Source organism: Carcharhinus amblyrhynchos, chromosome 14 (genome assembly GCF_965287045.1).
Source record: "Carcharhinus amblyrhynchos chromosome 14, sCarAmb.v2.hapA, whole genome shotgun sequence".
Lineage (NCBI taxonomy): Eukaryota > Metazoa > Chordata > Chondrichthyes > Carcharhiniformes > Carcharhinidae > Carcharhinus > Carcharhinus amblyrhynchos.
The window spans coordinates 67827551-67843403 of record NC_137337.1 but is presented as its reverse complement, the minus strand read 5'-3'; the positions used below and the strand labels follow the sequence as shown (position 1 = coordinate 67843403).

General features: G+C 47.7%; 1 protein-coding gene across 1 annotated transcript in view; it reads left to right on the top strand.

The window, feature by feature from the left end:
* LOC145352759 (kunitz-type protease inhibitor 1-like) overlaps positions 1–10915 on the top strand; it is a 62009-nt gene extending 51094 nt beyond the window's left edge. The window contains exons 5-10 of the mRNA XM_080203036.1: positions 1179–1214; positions 2167–2292; positions 3468–3518; positions 4390–4560; positions 8989–9048; positions 10704–10915. Of these exons, the coding sequence (XP_080059162.1) occupies positions 1179–1214; positions 2167–2292; positions 3468–3518; positions 4390–4560; positions 8989–9048; positions 10704–10879 (620 nt within the window). The 3' untranslated portion in view covers positions 10880–10915. The remainder of the gene's footprint in view (positions 1–1178; positions 1215–2166; positions 2293–3467; positions 3519–4389; positions 4561–8988; positions 9049–10703) is intronic.
* The last annotated feature ends 4938 nt before the right edge of the window (positions 10916–15853 follow it).

Here is a 15853-nt window from a genome sequence, read left to right as displayed (position 1 = left end):
CGCAACGTGCTTGGGGTTGGGTGGGTGAACGAATATCATCCAGTTCTTCCCGCTTTTGTGTCCATTGCCGGCAAGAATGCTTTTGTGGAATGTTAGATAAGGGAGAGTTTGGGCTGGTGGAGGGGTTGGGGTGCAGCTGTGACGCCCTCACAGTTGAATAGCCCCACGAGGCGCCTTGGGGTTTGGAAAGTTGGAGTGACGTCGGATTCTACAGTATAGATGGAGACCGTTCGGCCCATTGAGTACGTACCAGCCGTAATCCCACCCAGATCCTATCCCCGTGCATTTACCCTAGCTAGTGCCCCTGACACTAAGGGGCGATTTAGCATGGCCAATGCATCTAACCCGCACATCTTTGGACTATGGGAGAAAACCTGGAGGAAACTATGAGGAGAATGTGCAAACTCCACACGGACAGTGACCCGAGGGCGGAATTGAACCCGGGTCCCTGGTGTTGTGAGGCAGCATTAAGAAGTCTCACAACATCAGATTAAAGTCCAACAGGTTTACTTGGTAGTAAACGCCGCTAGCTTTCTGTTTCTTCGTCAGGTGTATAAAAACATGGCAAACTGCCACTTATGCCATCACTTGGCTACACTGCGGCAGCATTACATTCTGGCCTGAGTTATCTCGTCGTCAGCCTGCAAGTATTCAGAGTTGTGGAGAGGCCCTGACTGGGAACTTGCTGGTGTAGTGAGGAGCAGCTAGTCCTATCCTCGCGTAAGGTCCCTTCTAAAACATGAAGCCAGGTCAGCTTCCAGTTAATGTAGGCAGCTCACGTGACTGGAGTTGCAGCTGTGTGACAGACCTTCACCAAGAGCGCACTGCATCGCAGACCCCCCCCCGACAACTTGCCACAGGCTTGCGAGAAAAGTGTTTTTCTTTCGGAGCGAGTGGTTGGGGTCTGGCGGGGTGTGATGGAGGCAGCTTCAATGGAGGCGTTCAAGAGGTGGCTATTTGAATAGAAACAATGTGCAGGGAAATGGCAGGAGAATGGCACTAAGTCATGACGCTCGTTTGGAGAGCCAGTGCGGACGTGATGGGCCGAATGGCCTCCTTCTGCGCCGCAACAGTTACGTAGGAGGTTGTGCCGCCTTCGACAGCATCGCAATGGCGGGTGAAGGCCAACCTTCCTACAAAGAGGAATCTGACTGACATTTTTTTTTCATTTCTTCCAGCTGATGTGAAGTCTTCGGGCAGATCAGGCTTGCCACGTGAGTATATGACCCGCCCCCTGCCCCGCCCCTCCCCTATTCCTCACACTGTAAGCAGAGAAATTGCACGCTGGGAGCTGGGCCAAACAGAGATGGCCAGTCAGTGGGAAGCAACTTACTTCCATTGGAGGGGGGTTGGGGAGGGTCATGATAAGCTGCGGACCCCCGTAGTAGCTGGGTGGGGGGTGGTGCTGTGGTTAACAGTGGAGGCTGGCTGAGATCAGCGGAGGCTGAGTGACAGGCCTCTCCTGCTAGAGGCCGGCACATGCGCAATGGCACCCTCTGCTGCTCTCAGCCAGCATTCGGGAGATTTAAGCCCTGCCCTCCCCCCTCCTATCGCCTACAGGCAAAAAAAACATTTTTGAGGGTTTTTTTTTGGTCGAAGTGGATAAGACTGTGGGTTGGCTGAGGGGAGGGGGTGGGAGAAGTCTGTGGGGTGGGTTGGGGGCTTAGGGTGCAGAGGTTGGGGAGGGGAAATGTAGTGGGTTGGAGGAGGACAGGGGTCACTGGATGGGGGTGCGGACGACAGGGGCTATGGGAGGTGGGGGAGCATGGGGGAACCAGTAATTTGTCCCCCATTGCTCCTGGAAGTATGGCTACTGGGTGGCGATGAGATTCTGCTGATTATAACATACCCAGAGTCAGTAGCCTCACCTCCAATCTGTGTAAAATAATGAACTGGTTAGAATGCGGTTAACCCGCATCGTAATAATCCAGTAAATTATCATCACTGTCGACTCAGAAGAAGAGATTCCTCAGGCCGATCACTGAGTTGAGGATGTCCCTAATGAATGATGTAAGGCAAGGAGAGAGCAGTTTGCGCTTTCCCTCGGAGACACAGCCTCGGTATGTCTGTGGCCCCTCTGCCGGTTTTGCAGTGATTGAGCAAGTATTGGAATCCCTGCCATTCGCTGCCTGTCTCTCACCCTCACTCTTGCCTGTTCACTTGCAGTCTGCATAGGGGCCTGTACGGAACAGCAGTTTGCCTGCGATGACAAGTGCTGCATCGATGGCAACCTGGAATGTGACGAAATTCCCCATTGCGCTGATGCATCGGATGAGGCCAGCTGCAAACACTGTGAGTACGGCCCTCCCTCGCCTTGGAGCTCACGGGCAAGGATGGGGGAGTAACCTATCTTCTGGCGCATGCCTCCTCCCCATCAACCCCCCAACCCCTCTATCCACCGTTCCATCTTAGACCGGCCTAGAGATACTGAGAGCGTTTGCACGCAGACGGAGACCACCCATCGCTGCTGGCTCATCAAACGGACTTTCAGCTTGCTATTTCCCTGCTCTTTCTCCACCTGGAAGCACACTGCGCCAAAGAAGACCATTCTACCCATCGTCCCTGTGCCAGCTCTTTGATAGAGCTGCCCTCTTATTCCCGCCTCCTTGTGCACATCCTCCCCGTGTCTGCGTGGGATTCCTCCGGGTGCTCCAGTTTCCTCCTACAGTCCAAAGTTGTGCAGGTTAGGTGGATTGGCCACGCACAATTGCCCCTTAGTGTCCCAAGATGTGTGGTACAGGGGTACTTAGTGGGGTAAATGTGTGGGGTTATGGGGATAGGGCCTGGTCAAGATGCTCTGTCGGAGAATCGGTGCAGAGTAGATGGGCTGAATGGCTTCCTTCTGCACTGTAGGGTTCCAAAACCTGAGGGCCTGTGCACCCAATGTGTAACACATGCTCTGGAAGGTGAAGATATTTACACAGCAGTTTGGGTTGATTTGTACCCAGCCCAGAAAGGGTTCGGCTTAGAATCAACGAAGAATCACAGAATCCCTACAGTGCAGGGGAAAGCCATTCGGCCCATCGAGTCTGTACTGACCACAATCCCACTCGGGCCCTGTCCCCATAACCCTATATATTTACCCCACTAATCCCCCAACACTACATGGCAATTTAGCATGGCCAACCCACATAACCTGCACATCTTTGGAAAACAGAGCACCCAGAGAAAACCCACACAGACACTGGGAGAACATGCAAACTCCACACAGACAGTGACCCAAGCTGGGAATCGAACCTGGGTCCCTGGTGCTGTGAGGCAGCAGTGCTAACCACCGTCCCACCTATGCGGTGTCTATATTCCTCCACTTTCTGCCTCTCTTAATCTGCTGTAAATGGGATCTGCTTTGGGTTATCCTGAGCCCCAAGCCTCTGTTGCCCTTGCCGTTGCTTCACGTTCAGCGGTGTGAGAGGAGGATGGAAAGAGGTTTGTTGTAACCGACTGTCCCTTTGACTTGTGTTTTTCAGTAAGTAATCAGTTTGACCAGCTGCTGGACATTGACATCCCAAAGGAAAAAGGTAAACTTTTCAATGGAGGATCCGCCGGACTCCGTGGGCTGGATGTTGGGGTGTGTGGACGATAATCTGGAACAATCTAGGGGCCATCCCGCCAAGGCCGTTTTGCAGGAGCTCCCAGTTGCAATCCCGAGGGAGGTGGGCTGCTGTCCCTGTGAAAGATGGCCAACCTTCCCTCCCCGCTCCGAAAGACATGGATTGGCCATGCTAAATTCACCCTCAATGTACCCGAACAGGCGCTGGAGTGTGGTGACTAGGGGATTTTCACAGTAACTTCATTAATGTTAATGTAAGCCTTACTTGTGACTAATAAATAAACTTTAAAAATCTCTAGATCAGTCTCCTGGAGAAAAAGTGTGAAGAGATTAAAGAAGATTTGTTCTTTGCCCTTTTTTTGTTGAACATTTCTCTTTATCAGATATAAAACTATTGAAAATGGACAAAACATAAAGACTGCTTTGACTGGCAGTCAAACATCACCCAATTGGGTAATGAGAGTTCTGCTTTCCAATTGGCGTGGGAAGGTAATGTGTCACAAGGTTGGGTATCCTGGCCAGCTACTGGCTGGAGTATCGGTGGGGAGGGGTGTCCTGTAACACTTCCATGTAGGCACAATTGGTGTCCCTCTGGAAAATGCAGCATAGAAACTGGTCAGTCTGTCCGACTGGTCCAAGTCCTATTTCTCTTGTGCCCATGTGCCTGCGTGAGTCCCTGCCCCCTCTACTGTACGCACCTCTCTCTCTGTCTCTGTGTCAATGATTGAATGAGATGCTCGATGTCTCGGGTTATATTCTGAGCGTACGGTTCCTCTGGACAAGCTGCGACCAGAGTTTTTGGAGAGTTAACCCACGCTGTCACTGTCTCCCTCTCCCAGCTCGCTGTACGTACCCGCCTGTCACTGGTCGCTGTCGGGCTGACTTCAGCCGTTTCTACTACAATCCCTACAGCAGGTCTTGTGAGCGCTTCACCTATGGGGGCTGTGACGGCAACGAGAACCGATTTGAGACAGAGGACGAATGTATGAAAGCCTGCAAAGGTGTGACAGGTATGACCACGTTAACTGCTGCTCTTTTATAGACGGAACAGGCATTGTCCGGATCAAACCCAAGATGGGGTTCAATGTCTTATCTTGTCAACTTGGATCTTGTTTATCGCTCTGTGGGAACCATGCATTGGATTCCATTGGACTTTTGAGTTGGTTCTTTCAACGAGCAAGGAATAGATTCTGATCCGCCTGGTCCACTCTGAACACTGAACATAAGAAATAGGAGCAGGAGTCGGCCATCTAGCCCTACGAGCCTGCCCCGCCATTCAATAAGATCATGGCTGATCTGAAGTGGATCAGTTCCACTTTCCCGTTTTCTCCCCATAACCCTTAATTCCCTTATCTATCAGAAATCTATCTACACGTGACTTAAACATATTCAACGAGGTAGCCTCCACCACTCCAATGGGCAGAGAATTCCAGAGATTCACCATCCTTTGAGAGAAGAAGTTCCTCCTCAACCCTGTTCTAAACTGCACTCCCCCCACCTTATTTTGAGGCTGTGTCCTCTAGTTCTGGTTTCCTTTCTAAGTGGAATTAGCTTTGCAACTTTAAGAATGGAGTTAAAAACATTTTTAAAAAACACAGTTAGCTATGTACAACCTTCTCTTGGGACCTGAACCCAATTAAATCAAATTTTTTTTATTCGTTCTCCTTGCATTATTCTAAAAGGGGTGGAGACTGAAGGCGGGAAACGACAAGCAATCATCTAAGAAGTCTCACAACACCAGGTTAAAGTCCAACGGGTTTATTTGGATTCCGAGCTTTCGGAGCACTGCTCCTTCAGACTCTCCTGATGAAGGAGCAGCACTCCGCAAGCTCGTGATTCTAAATAAACCTGTTGGGCTTTAACCTGGTGTTGTGAGACTTCTTACTGTGCTTACCCCAGTCCAACACCAACATCTCCACATCATCTCAACATCTGTCGTAGAGAAAATGTTAAAAGCCATTATTAAACAAGTTATAGCAGGACACTTGGAAACACTCGAGACAATCAGGCAGGGTAACATGTTCAGCCAGTTTTGTTGGAATTCTTTGAAGGAGTCATATGTTCTGTGGATAAAGGGGAACTAGTGGATGTACTGCACTTAGATTTCCAGAGAAGGACCCACATCAAAGGTTATTGCCAAAATAAAAGCTCATGGTGTTACTCCTAACACATTGGCATGGATTGAAGATTGTCTAGTTAATAGGAAACAGAGTTGGCATAAATGGGTCTCTTTCTGGCTGACAGGATGTGATGAGTACTGTGCCATAGGGGTTAGCAATGAGACTTCAATTTTTTGCCATGTATATTAATGGCTCGATTCCACTATTCAGGTGCTCATTGGCAACTCCAGAGGCTGCTGAACTACTTCAGGAGAAACAAAATCCTGAACAGCTTACCTCATGGTCCTTGGGGTAGTCAAATGGGAGAGTGGAAGTTGGGAGTAATTTCAAATAGAAAAATAATGTTGCCTTTTCCGGGGCGAAGGGGCGTTCCTGAATGGCTTATCCCTTACTCTTAGACTGTAACCCCTAGTTCTGGACTTCCCCAACATCGGGACCATTCTTCCTGCATCCAGCCTGTCCAGTCCCACCAGGATTTTGTACGTTCCTGTGAGATCCCCTCTCATTCTTCTAAATTCCAGTGAATACAAGCCCAGTTGATCCAGTCTCTCTTCATATGTCAGTCCTACCATTCCAGGAATCAGTCTGGTGAACCTTTGCTGAACTCCCTCAGCAGCAAGAATGTCCTACCTCAGACTAGGAGACCAAAACTGCACACACTACTCAAAATATGGCCTCACCATGGCCCTGTATAGCTGCAGCAAGACATCCTTACTCCTGTACTCAAATCCTCTTGCTGTGAAGGCCAGCATGCCATTAACTTTCCTCACTGTCTGCTCTACCTGCATGCAGACCTTCAGCGACTGTTTCACCATGACACCCAGATCACGTTGCATTTCCCCTTTCCCTAAACTGCCACCAATCGAATAATAATCTTCCTTCCTGATTTTGCCACCAAAATGGATAACTTCACATTTATTCACGTTATTATTGTATTTGCCAAGTATTTTCCCACTCAGCCAGCCTGTCCAAGTCACCCTGAAGCCTCTTCGCATCCTCCTTACAGCACACATTGCTTAGTGTCATCTGCAAATTTGAAGACATTGCGTTCAATTTCGTTGTCCAAATCATTAATGTATATTGTGAATAGCAGGGGTCCCGGCACTAAACCCTGCAGTACCCCACTAGTCACTGCCTGCCACTCTGAAAAGGACCCATTTGTTCTCACTCTCTGCTTCCTAGGTGTCAATTAATTCTCTATCCACATCAGTACATTATCCCCCAATACTATGAGCTTTATTCTTGCTCACCATTATCTTGTGTGAGACCTTGTCAAAAGCCTTTTGAAAGTCCAGATACACAACATCCACTGGTTCACCCCTGTCCATTCTACTGGTCACATCCTCAAAAAAGTCCGGATTTGTCAAGCATGATTTCCCTTTAGTGAATCCATACTGACCTGGACTGATCCTGCCACTGCTTCCCAAATGCTCAGTTATTACATCCTTAATAATTGACTCCAGCATTTTCTCCACCACTGATGTCAGGCTAACTGGTCTATAATTCCCTGTTTGCTGTCTCTCCCTCCTTTTTTTTAAAACAGTGGGGTCACATTAGCTACCCTCCAATCCATTGGAACTCTTCCAGAGTCTATAGAATGCTGGAAAATGATCACCAATGAGTCTACTATTTCTAGTGCCACTTCCTTGAGTACACTGAGACACAGAGCATCAGGCTCTGGGGACTTATTGCGTTTTAATCCCAGCACTTTCCCCAGTATAATTTCCTGACTAATAAGGAATTCTTTCATTTCCTCCTTCATGCTAAATGCTCTGTTTCCTCATATTTCCTCAAGGTTATTTGTGCCCTCCTTAGTGAAGACAGATCCAAAGTATTTGTTCAGCTGGTTCTGCCATCCCTTTGCCCATTATAAATTCACCTGATTCTAACTGTAAGGGACCTACATTTGTTTTCACCAGTGTTTTTCCTTTCTCATATCTGTAGAAGATTTTGCAGTCAGTTTTTTTATGTTTTCTGTAAGCCTACCCTTGTATTCTGTTTTTCCCTTTGTCCTCCTCCGCTGGATTTTAAATTTCTTCCAGTCCTCGGGTTTGCTGCTTTTTTGGGCTAATTTATCTGCCTCCTCTTTGGCCTGAACACAATCCCTGATTTCCCTTGTTAGCCACGGATGAGCCACCTTCCCCATTTTGCTCTTATGCCAGATGGGAATGTACAGATGTTGAAGTTCCTCTGTGTCCTTTAAATGTCTGCCATCCACTGTCAACTCCTTAAGTATCCTTTGCCAGCTTATCCTAGCCAATGCACATCTCATACCATCGAAGTTAGCTTTCCTTAAGTTCAGGACCCTAGCCTCAAACATAACTGTGTCACTCTCCATCTCATTGAAGAATTCTACCATATTTATGTAGCAACTTTAATGTAGCAAAACTTTCCAAGCTGCTTCACAGAAGCATTATCATTCAAAGGTTAACACCGTACCATATAGGTATTGTGCCACTTGGCGATATTAGGGCAAGAGACCAAAAGTTTGGCTGGACGGGCCAGCTTTAAGGAGCGTCTTAAAGCAGTAAGGAGAGTTAGAGACAGGAATTTCGGAGCAAAGGGACTCAGCAACTGAAGGCTCCAGTAGCCATTATACACTGCAGCAAAAGAGGCAGAGTTGGAGGAGGGCAGACCTCCCAGACTCTTCCAGGGCTGGGGAAAAGTTTATGGAGATGGTTTCACTCTCTATGTGAAAATTACCCCTCTCACTTCGAACCTACGCCCTCTAGTTTTGGATTCCCCAATCGTGGGGAAAAGACCTTGGCTATTCCCTTTATCTACGCCCCTTGTGGTTTTATAAACCTCTATAAGATCAATCCTCATCCCCCTACGCTCTAGGGAAAAAAAGTCCCAGCGCATTATATGTTCATACCCCCCGGCTGGGGCTGGGGGGAGTGAGGGGGTGTTGGAGAACGGGTGTTCCGACCTTAGTTTAGGGTTGACAACCCTCCAGGATCAGCCTGGATTCTCCAGGAATTGGACGTCGACCTCCAGGACACTGCCGAGCGCCACCCTGGGAAAAGAAAATCATTGGGGTGGTGAAAAAGATGAATATTTTTTGTCATCTTGTTTGAACATTTCAGCTATAAGAGTGCTGAAAATGGGGCTGTATAGCTGACAGTTAAGCATTGTCCAGTTGGGGAAAGAGTCCTTTTTGTTTTCCAATTGGTGTAAGAAGGCAGCGCATCAATAGGGATGGAAGTGTTGGACCGACGAGTAGATGGAGACAAGTCCATGTGATGAAACCTCCAGGAAGACACTTAATCAGAGTTGGCAACTCCATCCTCACTCCATTGTTTTCCTCTTTTTTTTCAGGTAAGGATGTCTTCTCCCGAGGCCTTTTTGAAAGGCAAACTCAAGGAAATTCTTCAAACGGTGAGTATTCCACGACTGGGAGGGATTGTGGGAGGGGACGGAAAGGAAACATTGAGAGTGCAATTAATGAATGCTTAAGGGAGGGATTAGCGGTGAGAATAGTATTTGATTTGATTTATTATTGTCACACGTATACGGTGAAAAGTATTGTTCCTTATATAGGCAAAGCACAACGTTCATAGAGTACATAGGGGAGAAGAAATGTTTCTTCAGTTTATTTATTAGTGCCACAAGTAAGCATACATTAACACTGCAATGAAGTTACTGTGAAAATCCCCTAGTTGCCACACTCCGGCGCCTGTTCGGGTACACTGAGGGAGAATTTAACATGGCCAATGTACCAACCAGCACATCTTTCGGTCTGTGGGAGGAAACCCGAGCACCCGGAGGAAGCCCGTGCAGACTCATTGAAATGCTGCCCACATCTTTAGCGTCAAGGCACACATTTCTATGTTCATCTCTGATAAGCTTGTGTTATTATTTTGTCCTTAATGCGCTGGTAAAAGCACTTTGGATTTGCTTTGATTTTGTATTTTTTTTTGTACCCACACTTGGATTTTGATTTGATTTATTATTGTCACGTGAATCATAGAATCCCTACAATGCAGAAGGAGGCCGATCAGTCCACCTAATCTGCACTGACCTCAATTCCATCGAAGCCCCATCCCTGTAACCCCACATATTTACCCTGCTAATCCCCCTAACACAAAGGGTCAATTTACCATGACCAACAAACCTAACCTGCACATCTTTAGACTGTGGGAGGAAACCGGAGGAAATCCACAGGGAGAACGTGCAAACTCCACGCAGTCACCCAAGCCGGGAATTGTACCTTGTATTAGTATATAGTGAAAAGTATTGTTTCTTGCGCACTAAAGAGACAAAGCATACCGTTCATAGAGAAGGAAAAGAGAGAGTGCAGAATGTAGTGTTACAGTCATAGCTATGGTATAGAGAAAGATCAACTTAATGCGAGGTAGGTCCATTCAAAAGTCTGCCAGCAGCAGGGAAGAAGCTGTTCATGAGTTGGTTGGTATGTGACCTCAGACTTTTGTATCCTTTTCCTGATAGAAGAAAGTGGAAGAGAGAATGTCCGGGGTACATGGATTCCTTGATTATGTTGCCTGCTTTTCTGAGGCAATGGGAAGTGTCAACGTATATGGAGAATGGCACAGGTAGCACTGCTGCCTCACAGCGCCAGGGACCCAGGCTCACTTCCCAGCTTGAGTCAGTGTCTGGAGTTTGCATGTTCTCCCTGTGGATTTCCTCCGGGTGCTCTGGTTTCCTCCCACAATCCAAAAGATATGCTGGTTATTGGCCATGCTAAATTCTCCCTCAGTGTACCCAAACAGGTGCCGGAGTGTGGTGATTTTAACAGTAACGTCATTGTGATGTTAGTGTCACACGTAGGCTTACATTAAATAAATAAATGGACGGGAGGCTGGTTTGCGTGATAGACTGGGCTATGTTCACGGTCCTTTGTAGTTTCTTACAGTCTTGATCAGAGCAGGAGCCATACCAAGCCGTGATGCGTGCAGAACGATGATTTCTATGGTGGGGAGGGATTATTGAGGGTGTGCTGTAGAATGGGTGTGTTGTGAAAGATCTTTCTCTCTCCCCCCCTCACCTGACCCACTCTCTGTCTCTCTCTCTAGCTAACATTGCCATAGCTGTGGTGCTGGCTATCTGTATTGCCGCGGTACTCGCAATCCTGATTTACTTCCTGCTGAAGATGAAGAAGGAGAACCGTCAGCAAGTGAGCCCGCCCAGTTCCACCGACTCAGCGGATGAAGCGAAGAGACTGATGGCCTTGCATTCGAAACCCATCTGAGGCAGGCGGAGCCAATCATCGCCTATTAAGACTGTGGGTGGGTGGGCGGGAGGGGGTGGGTGGGGGAGGGAGAGGTCTGGCTAGGAGCTGGCAGGTTTGTAGATTATATAATTTGTTTTTTGAGTGCCTGGATTTTGTGCAGATGAGGCTCCAACGACGTGTTGGCGGATTTTTTTTTTGGTTCAGTTTGCACCGGTGCAGATCCAGATCTCGCACCTGGATGTGTCCTTGCTCATTGCACCGAGAGTGTTCCTGGTCTCTCCTCTGTATCTCCCCGGACTGCTGAATCTCTGCCTCTGACCCATGGAGAACAGTCACTTTCACTGTGTTTGACCAAGAAGTTGGATTTACAATCCCATTTGCGATGTGACACCTGCTTATTAAGGTTGGGGTTCAAAAGTTGATTGGTTTGTGCATTATCTTAGCCTCTCAACTGCACGTGCGATTGGCCAAATTTCGGCCTAGTTGTCAGGTCCAGGAACCAATCTCCACGTCGTGTTGCCACGGCAACTGTGCAAACAGGGCTTGTTTCAATCAAGCTTTCTCATTGGCCCACAATTGCTGACTATTGGATGAATTGTTCATGGATTGGTCAGTTTTATTTTATCGCCAGTAACCTCCTGAACGATTGGGCAGAGTTCACACCAGAGCAAAATCAACCAGGATTTTGTTCATTTCTTTCATCGCTTTCCCATCATTTTCACTTCTCCCACTCTTTTCCTCCACATTATCCCTCCCCGTCCATCCCATCCACATTCACTTCCATGTCTGTTTTTCCCTGCTCTCTCTCTTTCCGCTCACCCCCTTGCCCACTCACTCTTTCATCACCTCTCTCACTCGCTCTCACTCTTTCCCCCTTACCCCTCCCTTTCTTTCCCCTCACCCCCCTTTCTTTCCTCCTCATCCGCCTTTCTTTCCCCCTCGCCCCCTTTTCTCCTCCCCACCACTCCCCCAACCCTTGAATGTAGAACGTCTATAGCAATGGACAAACAATGGAGCTACCGCAGGCCGGGTGTGTGCAGGGGTCGGGGATATTCTTCCAGCCATTGCATCTTCATCAAGCAAGACCTCTCTCTGCCCATTACTCATTGACCTTCTCCCTCCTTCCCTGAACCCTGACCCATTGGATTGGGAATGACCAAGTGATCAGCCGGTTCCAGCGGCTCACCATGTGTGATCTGGGCCGAGGATTCACCCAATGGAATGTGTGCAATCCTGGATCTCCTCTAGGTTGGCTTCTGCGAAACCTGAATCAGTTGTTGGGGATTTAACTTGTTTTTACCCCAATGCTTGTAAATCAGGGATTGATGTTTGGCGTCTGTGTAACCTGGTGGAGCGACACAGACCAGGTAGGCACGCTTGGTGCCAATCACGAGGCCAACACCAGAACATTTCCAGACGACACTTGCCGAACATGTCTTTAATTGTAGATTCATTCCCTCCACCTCCAGTGAAGCTGAGGGCATCTAAAGGGTTAATCCAGACTAAAATTGCAGTTTTCTTGAAGACCCCCTCCATCTTATTTTTTTACGTGGGTTCTTTATCGATGCAATCTGCTTCAATCTCTTCCACAAAGTCTAATGGTGTTTAACAAGGTAGCAATCCGTCACTCCCCCACCGCCCCCCAAAACAGTATCCACGATTCCTGCTGCTGGATTCAAAGATATCACACAACGGATAATATTCATTAAGACTGTGAACACGTAGTTACCGAGACGATTAGGGTGGCACGGTGGCACAGTGGTTAGCGCTGCTGCCTCGCAGCGCCAAGGACCCAGGTTCAATTCCCGGCTTGGGTCACTGTCTGTGCGGAGTCTGCACGTTCTCCCCGTGTCTGCGAGGGTTTCCTCCGGGTGCTCCCGTTTCCTCCCACAGCCCAAAGACGTGCGCCTTAGGTGGGTTGGTCACACTAAAATGACCTTAATGTCAGGGAGTGGGATTATGGTCGGTGCAGACTCGATGGGCCGAATGGCTTCCTTCTGCACTGTAGGGATTCTATGATTAAGAATTAGGGCTAACGTGAAGTGTAGTTTCACAGCCTCCTTATTCCCATAATATATTTTTAAAATTTTTCTTCCTTCTCTCTCCAGCTCTTGTCACCAGTTAGCTATCAGGGGTCGCCGCACCTGCTGATGGGCTGTTTGTCTCTGCAGCGACTCAGAGCCGAACCTAAGCCTGTCCGTGTGTATTGGTGCGTGGGTGTGGCATCGGTAACTGGATCGTGATCAGGAGGCCCAAACGTCTGGCTGTGTTGTTTTGTCAAACCCACTCTACGAGTCTTAAGGATCAATCCTTCCCACCCCAAACAACGGGCTGCATTTAAATTCACGGCCAAATTCTCCACATCACTAACCGATGGCCCCTTCCAGCACATCCCAACTCAATTATCTGCCTTTGCCCCCAAGCCGCACAACCTCTTTGCCTGTTTTCCCCCATCCAAATTCATCAATCTGCCATCAATATCAGGCTCGGCTCGGTGGAAGCACTTCGAGTCAAAGGTTGTGGGTTCGAGTCCCAGTGCAGAGCCTCAAACTCATAGTCTGGTCTGATGTGTGCAGTGTAGTGCTGAGGGCGTGTTCCGCTAGGGACATCAAATCAACGCCCTCTTTAGATGAACGTAAATATATTTTCCAACAAAGTTTACCCTCAGTAAACAGTCCGTTTGAGCAGCATCAAACAGTCCACAGAGTCTATTTTTTTTTCCCTTTTGAACAGCACGCTACACCAAACAGTCCACAGAGTCTATTTTTTTTTCCCCTTTTGAACAGCACGCTACACCAAACAGTCCACAGAGTCTATTTTTTTTCTCTTTTGAACAGCACACTACACCAAACAGTCCACAGAGTCTATTTTTTTTTCCCCTTTTGAACAGCACGCTACACCAAACAGTCCGCAGTTGGGTTGACTCATGGTGAGAGGGGGGCAAAGGGCAGCGGGCAAAACCCAGAATGCACAGGGCAAAGGCAACAGGAAATGTGTTTTGCATGACATGCCTAGCGATGAGCAGTCTATCACACATACCTAATTATGCCATCTTGTCAGCCAAAAGACGGGGTTCAGAAAACAATATATTTTCCAACAAAGTTTACCCCCCAGTAAACAGTCCGTTTGAGCAGCGCAGTACACCAGTCTACAGAGTCAATTTTGTTTTCCTTATGAACAGCACACTATACCAAACAGTCCACAGAGTCTATTTTTTTTAAGAGTCTGTAAGCTACAGAAAAAAACTGGTAGCCAAACTATTAAATGCAGGGTCGTATTTCCACCAAACACTAGCATATAGTGGAATATCACTACAAATTCTACACTGAAATCAATCCCAGTTAGAGCAGGGATATTTCCCCATCACCTCTATTCAGCTGACACTTGTGCAACATGGTTGCGCAGAGTGATACGTGGACGTACTTTGCCTCAGTGACGTGTGTTAGAAAGACTCCCAAAACTTTCAGTTCTGAAAGAAAAGAAATCGCATCTTCCCTCTAATACTTGAAATTTTGACAAAACGCCAGTACACACATTCACGGGACTTTGGCTCTGAAGTATTTTATCAGAGCGCTGTAACAATTTTGTCTCTTGTAAAGGTTATTACGCTGTGTGATCGCTGACCTGTTGCGTTCTAGCACAGTCGGTCTAGAATTAGTGTCGTGTTTTGTCACTTCCGACTTTTGATGTTTCACCTGTGTATTAAAATATGTATTTTCAGAGCTAGAATCTCGGTGTAAACAACTTGGGTTTTCTCGGTGAGCTGTCGATACTGAGTCATCAGTTAGTCATCGTGAGTGTCTGAGATGGGAGGTTTTGGACTCGCAAACACAAGGACAGAACCTTGGCTGATATTCCATTATTGAGGTGGTGCTGCGTTGCCATCTTTCTAATATTTTAAACCAAAGTCCGCTTCAGGGGCATGCAAGGCTCCACAACGCCCTTTTGAAGTCTCGGAGAATTCTCCCCTGCTAAAATAGAATATTAAAGGAGGCGATGGCCCAGTGATATTATCGCTGGACTATTAACTCAACTGATGTTCTGGTTTTTTTTATAAGTTTATTTATTAGTGTCACAAGTAGGCTTATATTAACACTGCAATGAAGTTACTGTAAAAGTCCCCTAGTTGCCACACGCCGGCGCCTGTTCAGGTACACTGAGGGAGAATTTAGCATGACCAATGCACCTAACCAGCACGTCTTTCAGACTGTGGGAGGAAACCGGAGCACCCAGAGGAAACCCATGCAGACACTGAGAGAATGTGCAAACTCCACATAGACGGTGACCCAAGCCAGGAATCGAACCCAGGTCCTTGGCGCTGTGAGGCAGCAGTGCTAACCGCTGTGCCACCGTGCCGTGCCGCCCCGGGGACCTGGATTCAAATCCCGCCACAGCCGACGGTGGAATCTGAATTCAATAAAAAATATCTGGAATTAAGAATCTACTTGTGACCCGTTGTTGATTGTCCGGAAAAAGCCACCTGGTTCACGAATGTCTTTTAGGGAAGGATATCTGCCGTCCTTACCCGGTTTGGCCTACATGCGACTCCGAGCCACAGCAATGTGGTTGACTCTCAACTGCCCTCTGAACAAGGGCTACTAGGGATGGGTAACAAAAGCTGGTGAATGAATAAAAATAGGGGTGTCTGAGGTGGGAGGTTGTGGATTTGCAAACACTTCCTGAACACAAGGTAAGAACCTTGGCTGACATTCCTTCCAGCTAAGATGGCAGTGCAGCACCACCTCACTAATGGGGTAGAACCAGGGAGAACCAAGGTCCTCTACAGGTCTATAAAAGTTCCACAACTCTATTTTGAAGAAGCCTAGGGGAATTTTCCCCTGATGAATAATTACTCCCTATCCACATTGCTAAAATAGAATTTTTGGTTTTTATCTAGCCATGTGGCATCCTACATTACAACACTTACTCCAATTTGAAAGTACTTTATTTATTGACTTGGAAAGATCTTCTGGCCATCCTGAGGTCAGGAAA